The following is an 18,742-nucleotide window of genomic DNA, read 5'->3' on the forward strand; positions in this document are numbered from 1 at the left end:
TATGTAAACCTTGTGCATCCCTGCTGAAAAAAACAGTATACCAGCTACACCAGCATATGTTGTGTTTTGGTGCTGGTTTGCTATTTAACACGAGCTAAACCAGCACCAAACCAGCATAAGCCCCAGCTAAACCAGCACCAAACCAGCATTAGCACCAGCTATACCAGCAGCAAACCAGCATTAGGACCAGCATCCCATGCTGGTCATACCAGCAAGACCAGCATGTGTTGTGTTTTGGTGCTGGTATGCTGGTGAGCACCAGCTAAACCAGCATAGACCAGCATAATTCCCATGCTGGTTTGATGCTGATTTTTTCAGCAGGGATGCAAAAGACAGCTGGAAAACAGGCCAAGCTCAACATAACACCGACTGTGACGTAACAGTCGAGATGTACACCCCCAACATTAAATGACACCTTAAATTAATTACAAAGTTGTTAAAATGCTAAAAACAAAAAAAGTTGTGACTGCTAAGTTAGCACTAAATGCTAATTAATGCTATATGCTAGCGTTTGGGCTGAAGTTCTATTATTGACGTTAAAGTTACGTCTTGCAGGTCCATACTGGAACAAACACAAACCTACCACTTAGAAACATCCATTAACAATCTCCAAACAAATAGTTGTTCCTTAAAATTTGTATTTTCGTCTGATACAGGCTCAAACATATAAGGTCTATTTACTGTGAGCTACTGGCATGAGCCGCAGAGCAGAGCAATCCGAGCAGAGCTCAACATTATTATTCATGATCCTTCTAAATAGGGCAAAAATAGACCATTTCATACAAAAGAGAAATCCTAGGGTTGTAAATGGACATGTAAAAACATTTCTGGATAATTTTTGCATTTAATAAAGTTACATACCTTCTATGTAGGCCTACTGTAGATATCAAAGAACAATTTATCATATTATTTTAATGCATTGTTTGGCACCTTAAATCATTAGTTAATTGTCTTGTTAATTAGCCCCTCCTCGGTTCCCATGGTCATGTGTCTTTTTTAGTAAGTCCTGTGTATTTATAAATGTCTATGTATCCTTACTTTTCTTCAACTCAGTGATTTAGCATTAAATCACTTCCACACAGAATCAGTAACAGCATGTCCCTCTAGAGCAGATTATTTCTGATAACAAGCAAAATAAATCACCAGTAATTTTAGCTAAAGCATTTTAACCGTTACACTACTAAGCTTACGTTACTGTGGAAAATTAATTTATTTGACGTCAGCTACAGATCCTTAACGACAAAACCTACAAGCAGCTACTTCCAGTCATAGCAGTACAACATTGCATCTTGTGAATACCTGAATGGTCTTGGAGAGGACAATGTAAACCAGAACAACAATCAGAACACTTAAAAAAAATAAATTCCTTGTATTATATTACAAACTGTAAAAACAAGTAGGATTGTAGTTTAACATAAATTTAGTGAATTTACTATATCTAAATGTTACTCTTTACATTCTGAATTAAGCATTTTGTTTTATTCCACTCATTACAAGTATGAAAAATACAAAGACATATAGCAATCTGAAAGCTGGAAATATGTGTATTTGTGTTTGATTGTGTTGAAAGAAGAGATATAGAAAATTAAAGAGAAAGAATAAAAAACCAGCCTCACAGCAATGAATATAACCATGCTCACATCAAAAAAATAGGTATATATAAAGTAATATGTGCAAAAAATGACTAAAAACAAATCAATAAGTAAAATATTAAGTTACATGTAAAAGTAAAGAACCTAAAATAATTAATAATATAATATGTATAAGTGTAATCAAGCAATAAATACAAAAATAAATAATTAATAATAAAAAATACACAATGCAGAGAAAGATGATACAATTGCAACAGGAATTACCTTATAGTTTAAAATGTCTTACCTCAGAGATTTGTTATGAAAAAATAATGAACTCCACAACAGAGATGTGACTAAACTGTCTGAAAGGGAAGAAGACCAGAGACATAAACAAAAAATCAGAGAGAGAGAGAGAGAGAGAGAGAGAGAGAGAGAGAGAGAGAGAGAGAGAGAGAGAGAGAGAGAGAGAGAGAGAGAGAGAGAGAGAGAGAAAGAGAGAGACCTTTTTATTCCTTTTGAAGCTGTGTGAGCCATTATGGAGTTAACATGACATCACATGTAAATACTCTCTCTCTCTCTCTCTCTCTCTCTCTCTCAGCCTCTCTAATTATAGGAATGACTTATCACTCCATACCAGACAACAGCGTGCTATTCCTAGAACGAGTGTGACAGTTTAATTGAGCTGTTTTCCTCTGCATTATTCTCTGTTTTACTGCGTATAGACATTTTCAGTTTATCAGCCTCAAATAAAACCGATTTTATTGTCACATCACCAACAGCAGCAGCAGCAAAGGTGCCATGGTGACTGAAAATCTTAAGAGCATCCTCTGAACAGTGCAGATACAAAAAGACATCTGCGTTTGTAATAGGTTACATTGAACAAACACAGTATACATTATACATAGTCACATTGGACATACTTTCTGCAGACTTTCACAAAGTAAAATATACACAAAAATGCAAAAAAATAAATATAAAAACTATATGTATGTACCTATACAGAGACATGTGTTATACACATGTACACGTGTTGTTGTGCAAATGAATGATGGTGGCATGTAGATTATTATATTAGGGTGCGGTGTGCGTTTTGCAATAGTTCAGTTGATCGTGTTATGGCGTGGAATAGAGTGCAACAAATGGTGTGGGATATGCGTGTGGGGATATTCAGTTCTGGGTATGTTTCCCACAAGCATTGTTAGCTAACTATGGTTGTTGTTACCATTAAACACTATTGGTAATGACAGAACTTGCAACCATAGTTGCTTTTGGGAAACACAACTCTGGCTGCTTTAGTCTGATGGACTGAGGAAAGAAACTGTCTCTCAGTCGGCTCATTCATGCTGCGGAGATGTCTGCTTGAGGGCAGCAGAGAAAGCAGTCCATGTGAAGGATGACTGATGTCGCTTCCATCCAGAAAAGCCAGGATGATCTTCCTGGCTTTCCTCACACACCGCCTGGTGTAGATGCCCTAGGGAGGGAACCTCAAATTTTTCAATGTGGGGGTGTCTTCATTAATTGTCATTAAATGTATTTGTCTTCATTAATTGCTGATTCAGCAGTTTATGTCTTGTGTTAGTCTGTCACACATACTGCTAAAACATTAACCCACGGTTTCACAGACAAGGCTTAAGGCTAGTTAAGACTCATGCTTCAGCTGTCTCAAATGAAAATAACTTGCACCGACAGATCTTAAAATATGCCAGTGCCATAGATTTGTCTCAGGAAACATTTTTTCTAAGGCATGTTTTAAAAAAATGCATAATCATCTTAATTTAACCAAGGCCTAGTCCTGGCTTTAGCTAAGCCTTGTCTGTAAAACCAGGCCTTAGAAACACATCTTTGAATCAAATTTTTGGGGTAAAGAAGTGTGCAGCATACCGACACATTAGACCATGCACATGCACTCTTATGAGTGGAGTTATGAAGAACACAGAATGATCATAAACTTTACTGCATACACCATCCCATAGCAACAGAGAAAGAAAGTGGCTCTTTAATGGGACCAGGCTTTGTGGGAAACGGAGAGACAGGTGAGTACAAAGGTTTAAGAAGTAAAACACAGAATGATGGGTGAATTCTTTATTGTGGAGAAAGCTTGAGTTTGTATGTGACCTGATTGATTTGTCAGTGATGGGATAGTTGTCTTTTAATATCACTGTCTAAATGTCTTTTGCAGTATGCACACGCCGCCTATCTAATATCGAAACTTATCTCGCTGTGTTAATGCATTAAGTCATATGCACTTTTTTTTTTAAACAGACATGAGCCAAACTCCACCATCTGCTGGTTTACCTCCCTCTAAGTTTCATTTTGATAAAATGTTAAAAATATAATGACACGTTCACGTGTCTTGCAAAATGCAAAACCAGAATATCAAATTTGACAAATCCAGTGTTTAATTTAAAAAACCATGAAAAGTAGCGTTTTTTCCTTGTGTGAAAATGGTTGTCATGTAATACTATTGTATTAATATTTGATATCATTATTGCATCATGGAACCACAACAGTATATTTTTGTAAAGGACAGCTGTGCTTTAATTCCATTTTATTATTTAAAAGGAATATTCCATTTTCTTAAACGAAAAATCCAGATAATTTACTCACCACCATATCATCCAAAATGTTGAGGTCTTTCTTTGTTTAGTCGAGAAGAAATTATGTTTTTTGAGGAAAACATTGCAGGATTTTTCTCATTTTAATGGATTTTAATAGAGTCTAACACTTAACTCAACACTCAACCGGAGTTTCAAAGGACTATAAACGATTCCAAACGAGGCATAAGGGTCTTATCTAGCAAAACGATTGTCATTTTTGACAATAAAAACAACAAATATACACTTTTAAAGCACAACTTCTGGTCTAGATCCGGTCGTGATGCGCCAGCGTGACCCCACGCAATACCTCAAGAGGTCACAGAGGACGAACGCGAAACTCCGCCCCAGTGTTTACAAAAGAGAAAGATGTTGAGAAAGAGGACCGTTCCGACGTTGTTGTGGAATGATACTAATTAATGTCTTTGTGTCAGTTTATTGTTTACAATGGTCCACAAATGAGCGTTTTATATGGGTAACACGTGAGCTCCCTACTTCACTACGCATTTACGTTAGGTCGCGCTGGACCGGACCTAGACGAAAAGTTGTGGTTTAAAAGAGCATATTTGTTATTTTTCATGTCAAAAATGACAATCGTTTAGATAAGACCCTTATGCCTCATTTGGGATCGTTTATAGTCCTTTGAAACTCTGTTGAAAAAAACTGCTACATCTTGAGTTAAGTGTTAAGTGTTGGTGTCCATTAAAGTCCATTAAAATGAGAAAAATCCTGCAATGTTTTCCTCAAAAAACATAATTTCTTCTCGACTGAACAAAGAAAGACGTCAACATTTTGGATGACATGGTGGTGAGTAAATTATCTGGATTTTTCTTTTAAGAAAATTGAATATTCCTTTAAGGGGTTAAACACACAAAATATCCATTGTCATGATACCAGTTATTTTAAAGGCTCCAGTGTTACCTAGCAACTAGCCTGAGGATCAGAGGAAACAATATAGTGAATAACACAGCTGTTTATGAGTTAAAATAAAGACTGTGTGCATGTCATTAGCAAACAGTTTATAAGCTTTTGTTTTGTTGTGTTTGTGTGTGTAACATACTAAATACACTAAGGCATTCTATATTGATAGAATAGACATGTGGCTTCTGTAATACAATGACACATGTATCGATTGCTAATATTCATGTAAAATGGTACTTAAATGGTATTTTAGGAATAGACAACCGGTAGCTAGCTGGCACTTCTGGCAGTTGTGGCTCGTGACTGCTTATCCGAGGGGCGAATAATTATTATAGGAGTATCTGGCAAATGCAAGCGTCTCTTTTATCATAAACTCTTTAGACGCGTCTGCAGCAGGCACTTATTTTGACAAGACACATGATGCACACATGATCTCTCGATGCGCAGAACCCATATTTTGAAAAAAGGAACCACACACATGATGGGCTACATACATGTTGTTACGAACTTCGCATCAAATGCCCTCAAAAAACCACAGATGTGAAAACAACAAAATACGGACCGTCCTTGCATACAAGTACGAGACAGGGAAAGAAAAACAAAATCCTATTAGCGTAGGGGCTGCTCGCATGTAATGCAAGTGTCATACATTATAGTGGTTGAATATCTGCTCGGTTATGGATAGGCTAACTATTGCTGCATAAGTATATTTACCAGATGTTGGAGACATGACTATCGAAAGATAGATCGAACATCACACCTAGGTTCTTGACTTTGGAAAATGGCAGTCGTCTATGGGAAACTTGTAATCTGACATATTTTGTTTGGAGAAATTCAGTTCAATAATAAGTACCTCTGTATTATTGGAGTTTAGCATAAAAAAGTTATTTGCCATCCAGTCACTGATATCGCTAATACAGTCTGTTTGCTTAGAAAACTGGTGGGTTTCGCTTAGATGTGAGGAGATGTAAAGCTGGGTATCATTTGCATAGCAGTGAAAACTCATGTAATGTTTCCTGATAATGTCTTCTAGACATAACATATATAACGAGAAAAGGATAGGGCCTAAAACGGATCCCTGTGGTACACCGTATTTAACCTGAGAATGACATGACTTTTTCTTGTTTACATAAACAAAGTGATAGCAGTTGGTTAAATACAATCTAAACCAGGCTAATCTCTGACTACTGATGCCAACATAGTTTTTTAGTCTATAGAGTAAGATTGTGGGATCTATTGTGTTAAAGGCTGCACTAAGGTCTAGTACTATAAGAACTGAGATTGCAATATTGGATGTTAAAAGGAGGTCATTTGTAACTCTAAGCAATGCTGTCTCTGTGCTATGGTGGGGCCTGAATCCTTATTGGAACTTTTAATACGTACTATTATTTACTAAGCATGTGCATAGCTGGCTTGCCACTACTTTTTCTAATATTTTAGAAAGAAAAGGGAGATTTGATATCTAAAATGAATAAGCTCTGGTCGAGGTGGGGCTTTTTAATGAGGGGTCTAATAACTGCTGTTGTAACGTATTCCTAGAGATGTGTTAATGATATTTAGTACTGGGTCTGACACTACAGGGAATACCTCTTTTAGTAGTTTTGTGGAAACAGGATCTATTATACATGATTTGGATTTTTTATTTTTTATTTTGAGAGCTCCTATATTGTAGTAGCTATAAATGATTCAAGTTTTTCATGTGGTAATCTAGTGTTCAGTGTACTATTAGGTAAAATGGTGGCTGCTTGCATAGCGTCTATATTTTTCCTAATAACCACAATTTTGTTAGTGAAGAAGATCATAAAGTCGTTACTGTGTGAAGTTTAGTATCGGTTTCTGTTTTCTTAAATTTTCTTCAATGAGCTTGCTAAGATGAGTCAATCTGGCGGTTTTATAGCCTGTCTGTAGTGTTGAACACTGTCTTTTAAAGCAGCACGCCAAACCTCTAACTTTGTGCTCCTCCAATTATGCTGCATTTTTCTAGCTGAAAAAAACCTGTGCACCACTTTCAAATAACTTCACAAGCCTGTGAAAGCTGGCTGCTGACACAACTCATCTGACTGATGTAAATAATATTACATTGTCCCAATCAAGTAACTTCAATTGTTTAAATGACATTGTGCTGTGTTGCGTTTGAAGCATGGTAAAAATATCTATGTTAAATACATTCATTGTTTTGTATATGCTAATAACACTAATTTATTATTTGAATTAGAAAACTTACTTAACTGAATGCTTAAGTGATAAATCAATCTAACACCTGTATTATTGAGAACATATAACCATACATACCAACTTGCTTTTGTTAATAGACATCTGCTGTTTTCTTAAAGCTGACTTTAAATTTACTTACAAAGAAAGACATTTAGTAATTCTCCAAAATTATTTATATATTGATTAACCTGCTTTCTGGAATACCCTGGTCTGTTAATGCAAGAATTGAATAGCGTGAAAAACAGCGCCATCTAGCGCTCAACATTACTTCAAATAAAAGTTTCAGTCAATAATTTACAGTACAGTACCTGTCATATCACACATTTATTTATTATTTTATACAATTCTAAATTTCATATTAAACAACATGTATCACTTATAGAAAAAAGCATTGTGCCTAGTTGAAAAAGTGTCTAGTATTTATTTAGTTTTTATTCTTATAAAAGCATTTTACTTTTGCTTTATCTTATTGTGCTATTTAAAGTTATTTTTAAATTGGGCATTGTATACCATGGCTACTGTTGGCTTTTACACTTTGCCTGTGATTATACAAATGTTAATGTATATATACTGGCATTTGTATTTTTTATAATTTGAAGCATTATTATATATCAATGCTTATAGCTAAACAAATCTTTAGTCACTGCATATTCAGCCAATTATAAATTATGAATATGTTTAATATATATATAAATATTATATTAGTACTATTATATATTAAATCACATTTTATTTACCAACTTATGTGCGAAGCTTTGTATATTGCTTTTTTAACCTACTAAACGGTATGAAGTAGCTAGTTGTAGCAAATAATAAAATGAGAATGCAGGTTAAAGTTCATTAAAAAATAACCATTAAACAATAAGTAACTGAATATGCAAAAGAAAGAAAGAAAAAGAAAGAAACATTCTGACGTAACGGGAGTTTTCAGGCCAATGAAAGCTCACTTTCTGTGTCCCGCCCACTTTGTCTCATGTATCGGTCCAGTTAGCACTGTTATTTCAACCGTTGGCCTAAAAAGCTTTATAACCTCACAGCGTATTATGTGAGTCATATATAAAAGCAAATCGGAAGCATTTAAAGCTTTTTGTTAGTCTAGTTAAAATTATTTAAAGAACTGTTATCGACAGCTGAACAGCTAAACTAAAAGTTTTAGCCGCGGCGTTTGCCAGCCCTGCAATCTGACCACAAGTCACTGAACCCGGCGTGAGACCCGCTCATGGACCGGTGAGTTACTGTCAAATGCGCTTGCAGTTCAATCTGAAACAGTAAATACAATTTATTATAATATTAAGCGGGTGCAGTATGTAGACCACTTACCACACATACATTGGACAGCAAGTAGCCTACTTTAGTGAATAGTGATATGGTTTTAGAATTGATTACATGTTATTTAATTAAACACACGCACGCACGCACGCACGCACGCACACACGCACACACACACACACGCACACACACACACACACACAGTATTTTCCCTGCATTGTTTTGAACATTAGTAAACTCGTCAAAACTATAGAAATATTGTAGCTAAAGATTCAAAATACATTAAAACTATATTATATCGAAGTATTTAATTATTTAATTAATTTTATTAAGTAGTTAATCAATACTAAGCTTTACTACGAAATCTTTTCTTTATTATTCCTCATTATTCAATTTTCAATTTCTGAAACATAACATTTTTTAGCCTTGTACAGACATTTGGTAATAAAGCTCAATTGTATTTTTACAGGCACAGCATGAGTACACCCCTTAAAAATTGATTTTTACTTATTTCTCAGTGAGACCAAGCTGCTGCATTTTCACAAAACAGTTTTATTAATAATTTATTTTTATTAACATGTGGTTACCTCACATTATCACTAAATAATACATTTAAATCAAATGAGGTGTTGCAAAAAAGTCTATCTATCTATCTATCTATCTATCTATCTATCTATCTATCTATCTATCTATCTATCTATCTATCTATCTATCTATCTATCTATCTATCTATCTATCTATCTATCTATCTATCTATCTATCTATCTATCTATCTATCTATCTATCTATCTATCTATCTATCTATCTAATCTATCTGGCAATTGTCAACACGTAAAATTCAATCAATCAGATCAGAATAGACCAGTTAAAAGTCTATTAAATAAAAAAATCTATTAAAATAGCGAGACAGAAGTTAGAATGGCTTAAGGACATGCTAATATAAAGCCTACATTAATGAATGCTTCTGATTTTTCACTGTATTCAATGCACAAAACACTTGGCGAAACGCACAAAAACGAGTGCAGGTGGAGTGCTGTAATTGCGGCTTTTGACGATTATGCAATTGTTGCACCTGTAGTCGTAATTTCGATTAATTTTTTCAATTAAAGGCTGGGTGCATGATCTCTGAAAGCCAATGTTGATATTTGATATCACCTAAACAAACACGCTCCTACCCCAGTAGAATCTGGACCTTCTTTTGATAGACCCGCCTAGGGACTGTTGAAATACGCAGAATGTGTCCATATGGATGTTAATATAAATAAATAAATGAATTTTCTTTCAGTCCTGTATCTGTGGAGCATTATAAAGCAGGCATGCTGCTCAGCGGCGTAGGAGATGCGATTGGTTACAGGAATCAGCTGTGGGAATACAACCAGTCTGGCCCTGCCATCCACCAGGTTCATCCTCTATTAAAACATCTCTAAATTATTTCAAACTAATTTCTGTTTAGTCTGTTCTGCATCTTGTGAATCTCGAGTCTGAATAACAGTGTTTGACAAGTTTTATGAGATATTCATGTATTAATGTATATGCTTTTATCCATTATTAATTCAGGTTTCATGCAATAATTAATTAAATTCAAAATTAATTAAAAAAAATTCTTTGATGTTTCTGTTGTAGCTCAATCAAAAAGGTTTAACAATGAAATAAAATTAAAATTATGTTCTATATAATTATTACATATTCACCTACAGTTCACCTGCTCAGAGGTCAGGGGGTAAAATCCTGACATTGGGGTTGCCAAAGGACAAATCTGTACTCATACAAAAAGTATAAGGCAAACTGGGGCTCCCTTTCGGAAGCCATATCTAATGAAAGACACTTCCTCCTTTCTATTTGTTCATTTTCTACTAATTATGTGAAGCCACTTGATTGGTGGACAAAAAGAAGCTGATTTGGTCTAAGTGCGCACTGTCATGACCGCAAACTTCTTAAAACTTATGCCATTAATTCGGGTGCATCGTTAAAGCCCAGACACTCTAAAATGTCCTGTGTGCCAGGGAGCAGGGACAACACACTCGTTGGTTTTAAACTTCTGCACGCCTAACAACCTCTCTAGTGCAAGGAAATGTCAGAGCCACGCGTATTACAAGCTCAGGTGCGAGAGGGAATGCGTGCTACGCACGTTACAAGCTCTCTTGCGCAAAGTGAATCCCACAAATCCTCTCATGCAAGGAAAAGCATGCAATGTGCATGTTAATGTGAAATTATGATGATAATAATAATAATAATTTTAAACTAAAATGGGCAAACATGCCAACTATTGTAATTAAAGCTGCCATATGTCTGACTATCGGCATAACCCTACTAGGCACCGAGGTTAATATCCTTACAATTTTTTTGTTCATTCTGCCACAGAAACAGTACTTTGACTTAGTTCGAACTTGTTGTGTATGTATTCGAACTATTTTCACATAAACACACTCGTGATGTGTGCAAAAGCTCACGATATTCAGAACGTCAGAATTAACACTTTGTACGCCAAACATTAGGTAAGCAAATGTCATTTATCACGGTGAAGATCACTGTATTGCTACTAGATGGGTGGAGGCCAGACAAAAAAATCTAGGGCAATAGGAGCAGGAGAAGATGAGCTATGCCTGGAGCAGACCCACAGGAGGCTGACAGACTTGGTTCTGACACCAAGCAGGTGGATTCAATCTGCCCAACGTCTGGGCCATACATGGCGACCAAAAATGCTCACCGGCATCCTCCTTACTCCAGGGTGACATGCCAGTCTGGGAGAACAGTCTTATCATTACAATGAGATGCAGACAGATCAAAAAGCTTGCCCTCTGGACCCCTCCATCACATCCTGGACCGTCCTGAACCATTTCTCAACTTGTCAGGCAACAGCTGCTACCACCCTTTCACCAAGTCCAATTATTTAAGATAGACACAGGTCTGGCTTTATGTTCTTGGAGCTGGGACAAATGTGGAAAGCAAAACCTAACTTTATTTGAGCCACAGTTGTGTATGTGTATGCATGAGCTGTACATGTTTGCATTTAAACTCTCTATTTCCACATAAAAAGGTATTGTAAATATTTCCTGTTTGTTGTTCTAACTTTATTTTCACTGCTTCCTGACAAGATGTAGTGGATATTGCTTACATCATATTGAATGATAAAAAATCCCTTTAAGGCTAGTAAATCTCTGCAATCAACAATTTGTCTTGATCATTTAGGAACTACAAGAGCTTGGAGGGCTTAAAAACATCTGTGCGGAACTACCTGATTGGCCTGTTAGTGATGACACGGTACTTCACCTGGCAACCGCTGAGGCCCTGGCAACAGGTTGGTCCATCAGTATGTAGGGATTCTAAAGGCTTTTTTAATTCAAAATAATTATAATATTATTAAATTTTATAAATCGGCTTTGTTGTCTTACAGGAAAAGAAGGTGAGGAGTTACTGCACGAGGTTGCTTTTGGTTATGTAAAGGCAATGAAGGACATGGAAGGAAGAAAGCCTGGACCATCCAGCATTCTGGGTAAAGGACCACACATGGTAGTATTTATTGATCATAATTATTTAAAAATAAAAGACGACAAGCCTGTTATTCAAAATGAAAATATTTTAACTAAGCCTGTCACTGAAACGTTTTATTTTTCCTTGGTGATGTACTGTCCAAGAAATAATTGTGATATTAAAAAAAGTTATAAGAAGAGTTACACCGCACTCACGATCAATAAGGTGCCAGACAATAAAGTAGTCAATGAAAATAAAGACGTCTGCACATTTAAAACTAAACAGCAGGTTTTAATGACCTTTCCAAGCTTTTTTGACCGAAAGCTTGGAAAGGTTATTAAAACCTGCTGCTTAGGATTTAAGTGTGCAGATGTGTTTATTTTCAATTTTAAAAAAAAAGTTAGAATTGTCATTGTATGACCATTTTTATGTGTCGCATATTATTGGTAAACAAATAGCATAATAATGCAAGTGCAAGAAATTTGCAAGCTGAAAGGGGTTGGAACGAGGAAGCCAGGGCTGAATGTAGTGCAGAGACCCAAAGAAGAAAACAAAAACCAAACGGCACTTGGAGCCTTAAAATAGACCACAGCAAGGCAAGATAAGGCCAGACTTAAAGAAATATTCCATTTTCTTAAAAGAAAAATCCTGTTAATTTACTCACCACCATGTCATCCAAAATGTTGATGTCTTTCTTTGTTCAGTCGAAAGGAAATTATGTTTTTTGAGGAAAACATTGCAGGATTTTTCTTATTTTAATGGACTTTAATAGACACCAACCATTAACACTTAACTCAACACTTAACAGTTTTTTTCAATGGAGTTTCAAAGGACTATAAACGATCCCAAACAAGGCATAAGGGTCTTATCTTGCAAAACGATTGTCATTTTTGACAAGAAAAATAACAAATATACACTTTTAAAGCACAACTTCTTGTCTAGATCCGGTCGTGATGCGCCAGCGTGACCCGACGCAATACGTCATGACGTCAAGAGGTCACAGAAGATGAACGCGAAACTCCGCCCCAGTGTTAACAAGTGGTTGAAAGAGGACCGTTCCGACGTTGTTGTATGTCAACTGCTACTAATTAATGTCTTTGTGTCAGTTTATTGTTTAAAATGGTCCGCAAATGTGCGTTTTATATATGTAACACGAGACCTCCCTACGTCACTACGCATTTACGTTAGGTCGCGCTGGACCGGATCTAGACGAGAAGTTGTGCTTTAAAATTGTATATTTGTTATTTTTCTTGTCAAAATATCTTGCTAGATAAGACCCTTATGCCTCGTTTGGAAACTCAGTTGAAAAAAACTGTTAAGTGTTGAGTTAAGTATTAAATGTTGGGCTCTATTAAAGTCCATTAAAATTAAGAAGTCCTGCAATGTTTTCCTCAAAAAACATAATTTCTTCTTGACTGAACAAAGAAAGACATCATTTTGGATGACATGGTGGTGAGTAAATTATCTGGATTTTTCTTTTAAGAAAATGGACTAATCCTTAAATAATTAATAATTTGAACTAAAACAGAAATCTGAACGGAACTATCGAGAAGACCCTTCCCTTTTCTTTAACCAACAGTGTTTCGTTTTGACAGCTTGTGAGCGCCAGAGGTAAAATGGTAAAAAAAAATAAATAAAGTCTAATAGATAAAAAACAGAATTATTATTACAGAATTTAAAAAATATGTGACAGTCATGTTATTTATGTTTGTTTGTATGCAGTATGCTTCTACTCATCAGTGCGATTCACCATTTAAGAACTAGTAAATGTTCCTGGTATTATAATTTTATCAGGCTCTGAAAACATAAAAAAAGAAGAAAAAAAGAATTGCCTTCTCAGCTACCGTACACAGCCCAGGTTTCTGGTTCCATTCTCCACCGGTGTTAAAGCATTAAATAATGTTAACAGATTATTACATTATTGCAAAGTGTTATGATTTTTATGAGATTGGAATCTCATAACATATATTATATGGTTACTGCTTTGTCTTGCTAAAGGTGTTTCTCAGTTACGGCCGGGCATTGAAGGGGGTTTCAGGATTCCCTACAATCCAGAGGGGACGGGTTGTGGGGCAGCAATGAGGTCAATGTGCATCGGCCTTAGGTGAAGGTCATACTTGCTCTATTTTTCCGTATTATAAAAGATTTTTGACCGTAATGTTGGATCAAAGTGTATTTACTTTACAGATATCCTCATCCTGAGCAACTGTCCTCACTGGTTGCAGTGGCTGTGGAGACTGGAAGAATGACTCATCCTCATCCAACTGGATTTCTTGGTGCTGTGGCTTCAGCCTTGTTCACCGCTTATGCAGTCCAGCGCAGACCAATCATGACTTGGGGTCTGGGTTTGTTGGAGGAGGCTTGTCCTGTAGCAAAGAAATTTATACAATCTACAGGATATGCTGTTACTGAGACCGAGAAAGACTGGGACTACTTTACTGAGAAATGGAAATGGTGAGTAATCACATTTAAGGCATAGTGTTTAAATGATGATGTGATACTATTAATAGTAATATAACCAATGATCAGGCTAGCTTCCTTCCTGGAATTTACATTTCTGAAGTTTTTTGAAAAATATTTGTTATAAAATTAAGTTGCACAATATTACAAATGAGCGCCAGTGACAAGCAATGGCAGTGGGATGCGATGTCATTAATTCCAATGGACGCTTGACCGCTGACTTTTTTTGACCGCTTACTATTGGTGACATAAAGTGGGACACTGCACTGCATTTCCTGTCACCAAGCTGCCATTGGCTAAGCCTTGTCTGTGAAACCAGGCCTATATTTATTATTTATACACACACACACACACACACACACACACACACACACACACACACACACACACACACACACACACACATATATATATATATATATATATATATATATACAGTCTTGTTCAAAATAATAGCAGTACAATGTGACTAACCAGAATAATCAAGGTTTTTAGTATATTTTTTATTGCTACGTGGCAAACAAGTTACCAGTAGGTTCAGTAGATTCTCAGAAAACAAATGAGACCCAGCATTCATGATATGCACGCTCTTGGGGCTGTGCAATTGGGCAATTGGTTGAGGGGGGTGTGTTCAAAAAAATAGCAGTGTGGCATTCAATCACTGAGGTCATCAATTTTGTGAAGAAACAGGTGTGAATCAGGTGGCCCCTATTTAAGGATGAAGCCAACACTTGTTGAACATGCATTTGAAAGCTGAGGAAAATGGGTCGTTCAAGACATTGTTCAGAAGAACAGCGTACTTTGATTAAAAAGTTGATTGGAGAGGGGAAAACCTATAAAGAGGTGCAAAAAATGATAGGCTGTTCAGCTAAAATGATCTCCAATGCCTTAAAATGGAGAGCAAAACTAGAGAGACGTGGAAGAAAACGGAAGACAACCATCAAAATGGATAGAAGAATAACCAGAATGGCAAAGGCTCAGCCAATGATCACCTCCAGGATGATCAAAGACAGTCTGGAGTTACCTGTAAGTACTGTGACAGTTAGAAGACGTCTGTGTGAAGCTAATCTATTTTCAAGAATCCCCCGCAAAGTCCCTCTGTTAAAAAAAGGCATGTGCAGAAGAGGTAACAATTTGCCAAAGAACACATCAACTGGCCTAAAGAGAAATGGAGGAACATTTTGTGGACTGATGAGAGTAAAATTGTTCTTTTTGGGTCCAAGGGTCAAGGCAGTTTGTGAGACGACCCCCAAACTCTGAATTCAAGCCACAGTACACAGTGAAGACAGTAAAGCATGGAGGTGCAAGCATCATGATATGGGCATGTTTCTCCTACTATGGTGTTGGGCCTATTTATCGCATACCAGGGATCATGGATCAGTTTGCATATGTTAAAATACTTGAAGCGGTCATGTTGCCCTATGCTGAAGAGGACATGTCCTTGAAATGGTTGTTTCAACAAGACAATGACCCAAAACACACTAGTAAACGGGCAAAGTCTTGGTTCCAAACCAACAAAATTAATGTTATGGAGTGGCCAGCCCAATCTCCAGACCTTAATCCAATTGAGAACTTGTGGGATGATATCAAAAATGCTGTAAAACCAAGAAATGTGAATGAATTGTGGAATGTTGTTAAAGAATCATGGAGTGGAATAACAGCTGAGAGGTGCCACAAGTTGGTTGACTCCATGCCACACAGATGTCAAGCAGTTTTAAAAAACTGTGGTCATACAACTAAATATTAGTTTAGTGATTCACAGGATTGCTAAATCCCAGAAAAAAAAATGTTTGTACAAAATAGTTTTGAGTTTGTACAGTCAAAGGTAGACACTGCTATTTTTTTGAACACACCCCTTTCAACTAATACCCCAGGTGCGCAGCCTTGGGGGCGTGCGTGTCGTGAGTGCTGGGTCTTGTTTGTTTTCTGGGAGTCTACTGAACCTACTGGTGGCTTGTTTGCCACGTAGCAATAAAGGTATGCTGGGGACCTTGATTGTTCTGGTTGGTCACATTGTGCTGCTATTATTTTGAACAAGACTGTATATATATATGTAAGGGATAATGTAGAGGCAGCCGGTAGTTATCGGGAAATAAGCCCCGACAGTGTGATCAGGACCCGACGCGAAGCGGAGGGTCTTGTATCACACTGAAGGGGCTTATTCAGTTTGTGTGTTGGCTTCGTAGCTGTCATGCTCTATTTTGTCAAGTTCAGTCTCAGTAAGCTCTCTGTGTCTTGTCGTTGTTCGTTCTTCTATCCACTGTTTAAATGTTTTGTTTTTTCTGTACATGTTAAAATGAATGTCAAAATTTTCCATTCTTAATTGTGGTTGTCCAGTGTTTGTCACAAGATGGCCCCAAACAGTAATCTTTATTGGTCTTTATTGACGCGGAGCGATTTTAATCGTACAAGTAGTACCGGCTATGCGTTATTACTTTGGAGCGGTTATTATTTGAAAAGAACGAAACTGCAAATGTCTCAACTGACCAATCAGAATCAAGCATTTCAGAGAGCCGTGTAATAAATATATATAAAAGAGATTTTTAAAATTCCTATAAAGAAAAAAAGGGTAAACTTTGTTTCTGCATTATATTCTCATCCACAAGGTACTTGAATCTCAGAGCACTGTCTTCTGGGACTGGACCAGTTAACTGGCCAGACCAGTATGGGCCAGCTGAACGAGATGAGGTCTACAAAAGCTTTAGCCTATCAGGGTGGGCTGGTCGTAGTGGTCATGATGCTCCGATGATAGCTCTGGATTCTCTTTTGGGGGCCGGCTCAAACTGGGAGGAACTCATGGGACGAGCCGGATTTCATGGAGGTCAATTGGCTATCAGTGCATTTTAGCTTTTCCTTAAATCTTTACCAGCAGTTAATTCAGCGGCTTAGTTTGTGACAAAAATAATTATACAGCTTAGTAAATATTAATTTAAATAACACAGTTAAAGTGCAATTGTTTGTTACTTTAATCAATATTTTGTTTTTAACTGCCTGTTGTTTATAGGAGACAGTGACAGTACTGCAGTGATCGCCTGCTGCTGTTGGGGTCTGCTGTATGGAAAAGATGGAGTGCCCGAGTGTAACTATAGAAACCTGGAATACAGGGACCGACTGGAAAGCACAGCACAAAAGCTTTATGCTCTTTCTTGCAGATAAAGAGGCTAACTAGCTTCGGAAAACAAACTGATATAAAAACTGAAAAGAGTACAGTAAGGATTGGCAATCAAGCTGACTCCCAGATATTATTGAGTTTCTAAGTTGCTTTGCAAAATCACTTCCAGAAAATTATTTGAATTAAATTAATGCAATCACTTTATGTTCTTATTTGATTTAACGCTAAACTAAATTTAAATCTCATTGGCTCTTTCATATCTTGTGACTATTGTCATTTGGTATTTGGTAATGAGACACGCAAGAACCATTGTGATTTAAATTTACTGCCATGCCTTTATGTTCTTTTAGCATTAATGTGATTGTTTTGCTGTGAGCATAAACCCTTCTTTCGATCTAATTTGTGACAAGTATTAACTGTAACTTTAGTAAAATATAAAAAATACAATAAATTATGTAACAAATTAAACAACAACAAACTCAAACAAGCTATTGTTTCAACAATAACTGTTTAAAACATTTTTGACTTTTATATTGTTTTTGTGTTTTCTGCTTTATTGTTCACTTCAGTCAGGGGTTTTCAAAGTCAAAGACAGTCTTTTGAAAACATAAACATTGGCAAACTTTTAAATGTGTTAATCACTAAAATGTATGGATGTGACTTCAATTATCGTATGCTGGTGTGACTCATTAATAACATAACTAAGTGTGAACACAACCATATTAAGGATTTAAATACAGAACTGGCTAGGCAACAGTACTGTGCTGTTGTATAATTGGATAATTGAGCCAAATTTGTTTTCTCACTGCTTAACCTCAGGGGGGCGCTGTATAGACTGAACTTTAGAATTGTCTGTAAATGTATTAAAATTTAAAAACTGAAATATCACATTTACATAACTATTCAGACCCATTGCAACAACACTTAAAAAATCTCCCATTTCTCTTGGTGGTTGCTGAGATTTTTCTACACCTTGACTGGAGTACACTGGTGGTAAATTTAATTGAGTAGACATTATTTGGAAAGGCACACATCTCTCTTTAGTCTGGGACTAGGATAAGCCCTGTCTAGGAAACCGCCCCTAATGCATGTTTAAGGTGCCTTAATTTGAAAACATCTTGCATTGA

At 36.4% G+C, this 18,742-nt stretch overlaps 1 protein-coding gene across 1 annotated transcript; it reads left to right on the forward strand.

The window, feature by feature from the left end:
• The first annotated feature begins 8,259 nt into the window (after positions 1–8,259).
• Positions 8,260–18,106, forward strand: adprh (ADP-ribosylarginine hydrolase). The gene is made up of 8 exons (XM_055175101.2): positions 8,260–8,530; positions 9,858–9,972; positions 11,762–11,870; positions 11,967–12,065; positions 14,042–14,147; positions 14,231–14,497; positions 17,110–17,324; positions 17,508–18,106. The coding sequence occupies exons 1-8, from the start codon at positions 8,523–8,525 to the stop codon at positions 17,657–17,659; spliced, it is 1,071 nt and encodes a 356-aa protein (XP_055031076.2). The 5' UTR covers positions 8,260–8,522; the 3' UTR covers positions 17,660–18,106.
• The last annotated feature ends 636 nt before the right edge of the window (positions 18,107–18,742 follow it).

Source organism: Misgurnus anguillicaudatus, chromosome 4 (assembly GCF_027580225.2).
Source record: "Misgurnus anguillicaudatus chromosome 4, ASM2758022v2, whole genome shotgun sequence".
NCBI classification, from domain to species: domain Eukaryota; kingdom Metazoa; phylum Chordata; class Actinopteri; order Cypriniformes; family Cobitidae; genus Misgurnus; species Misgurnus anguillicaudatus.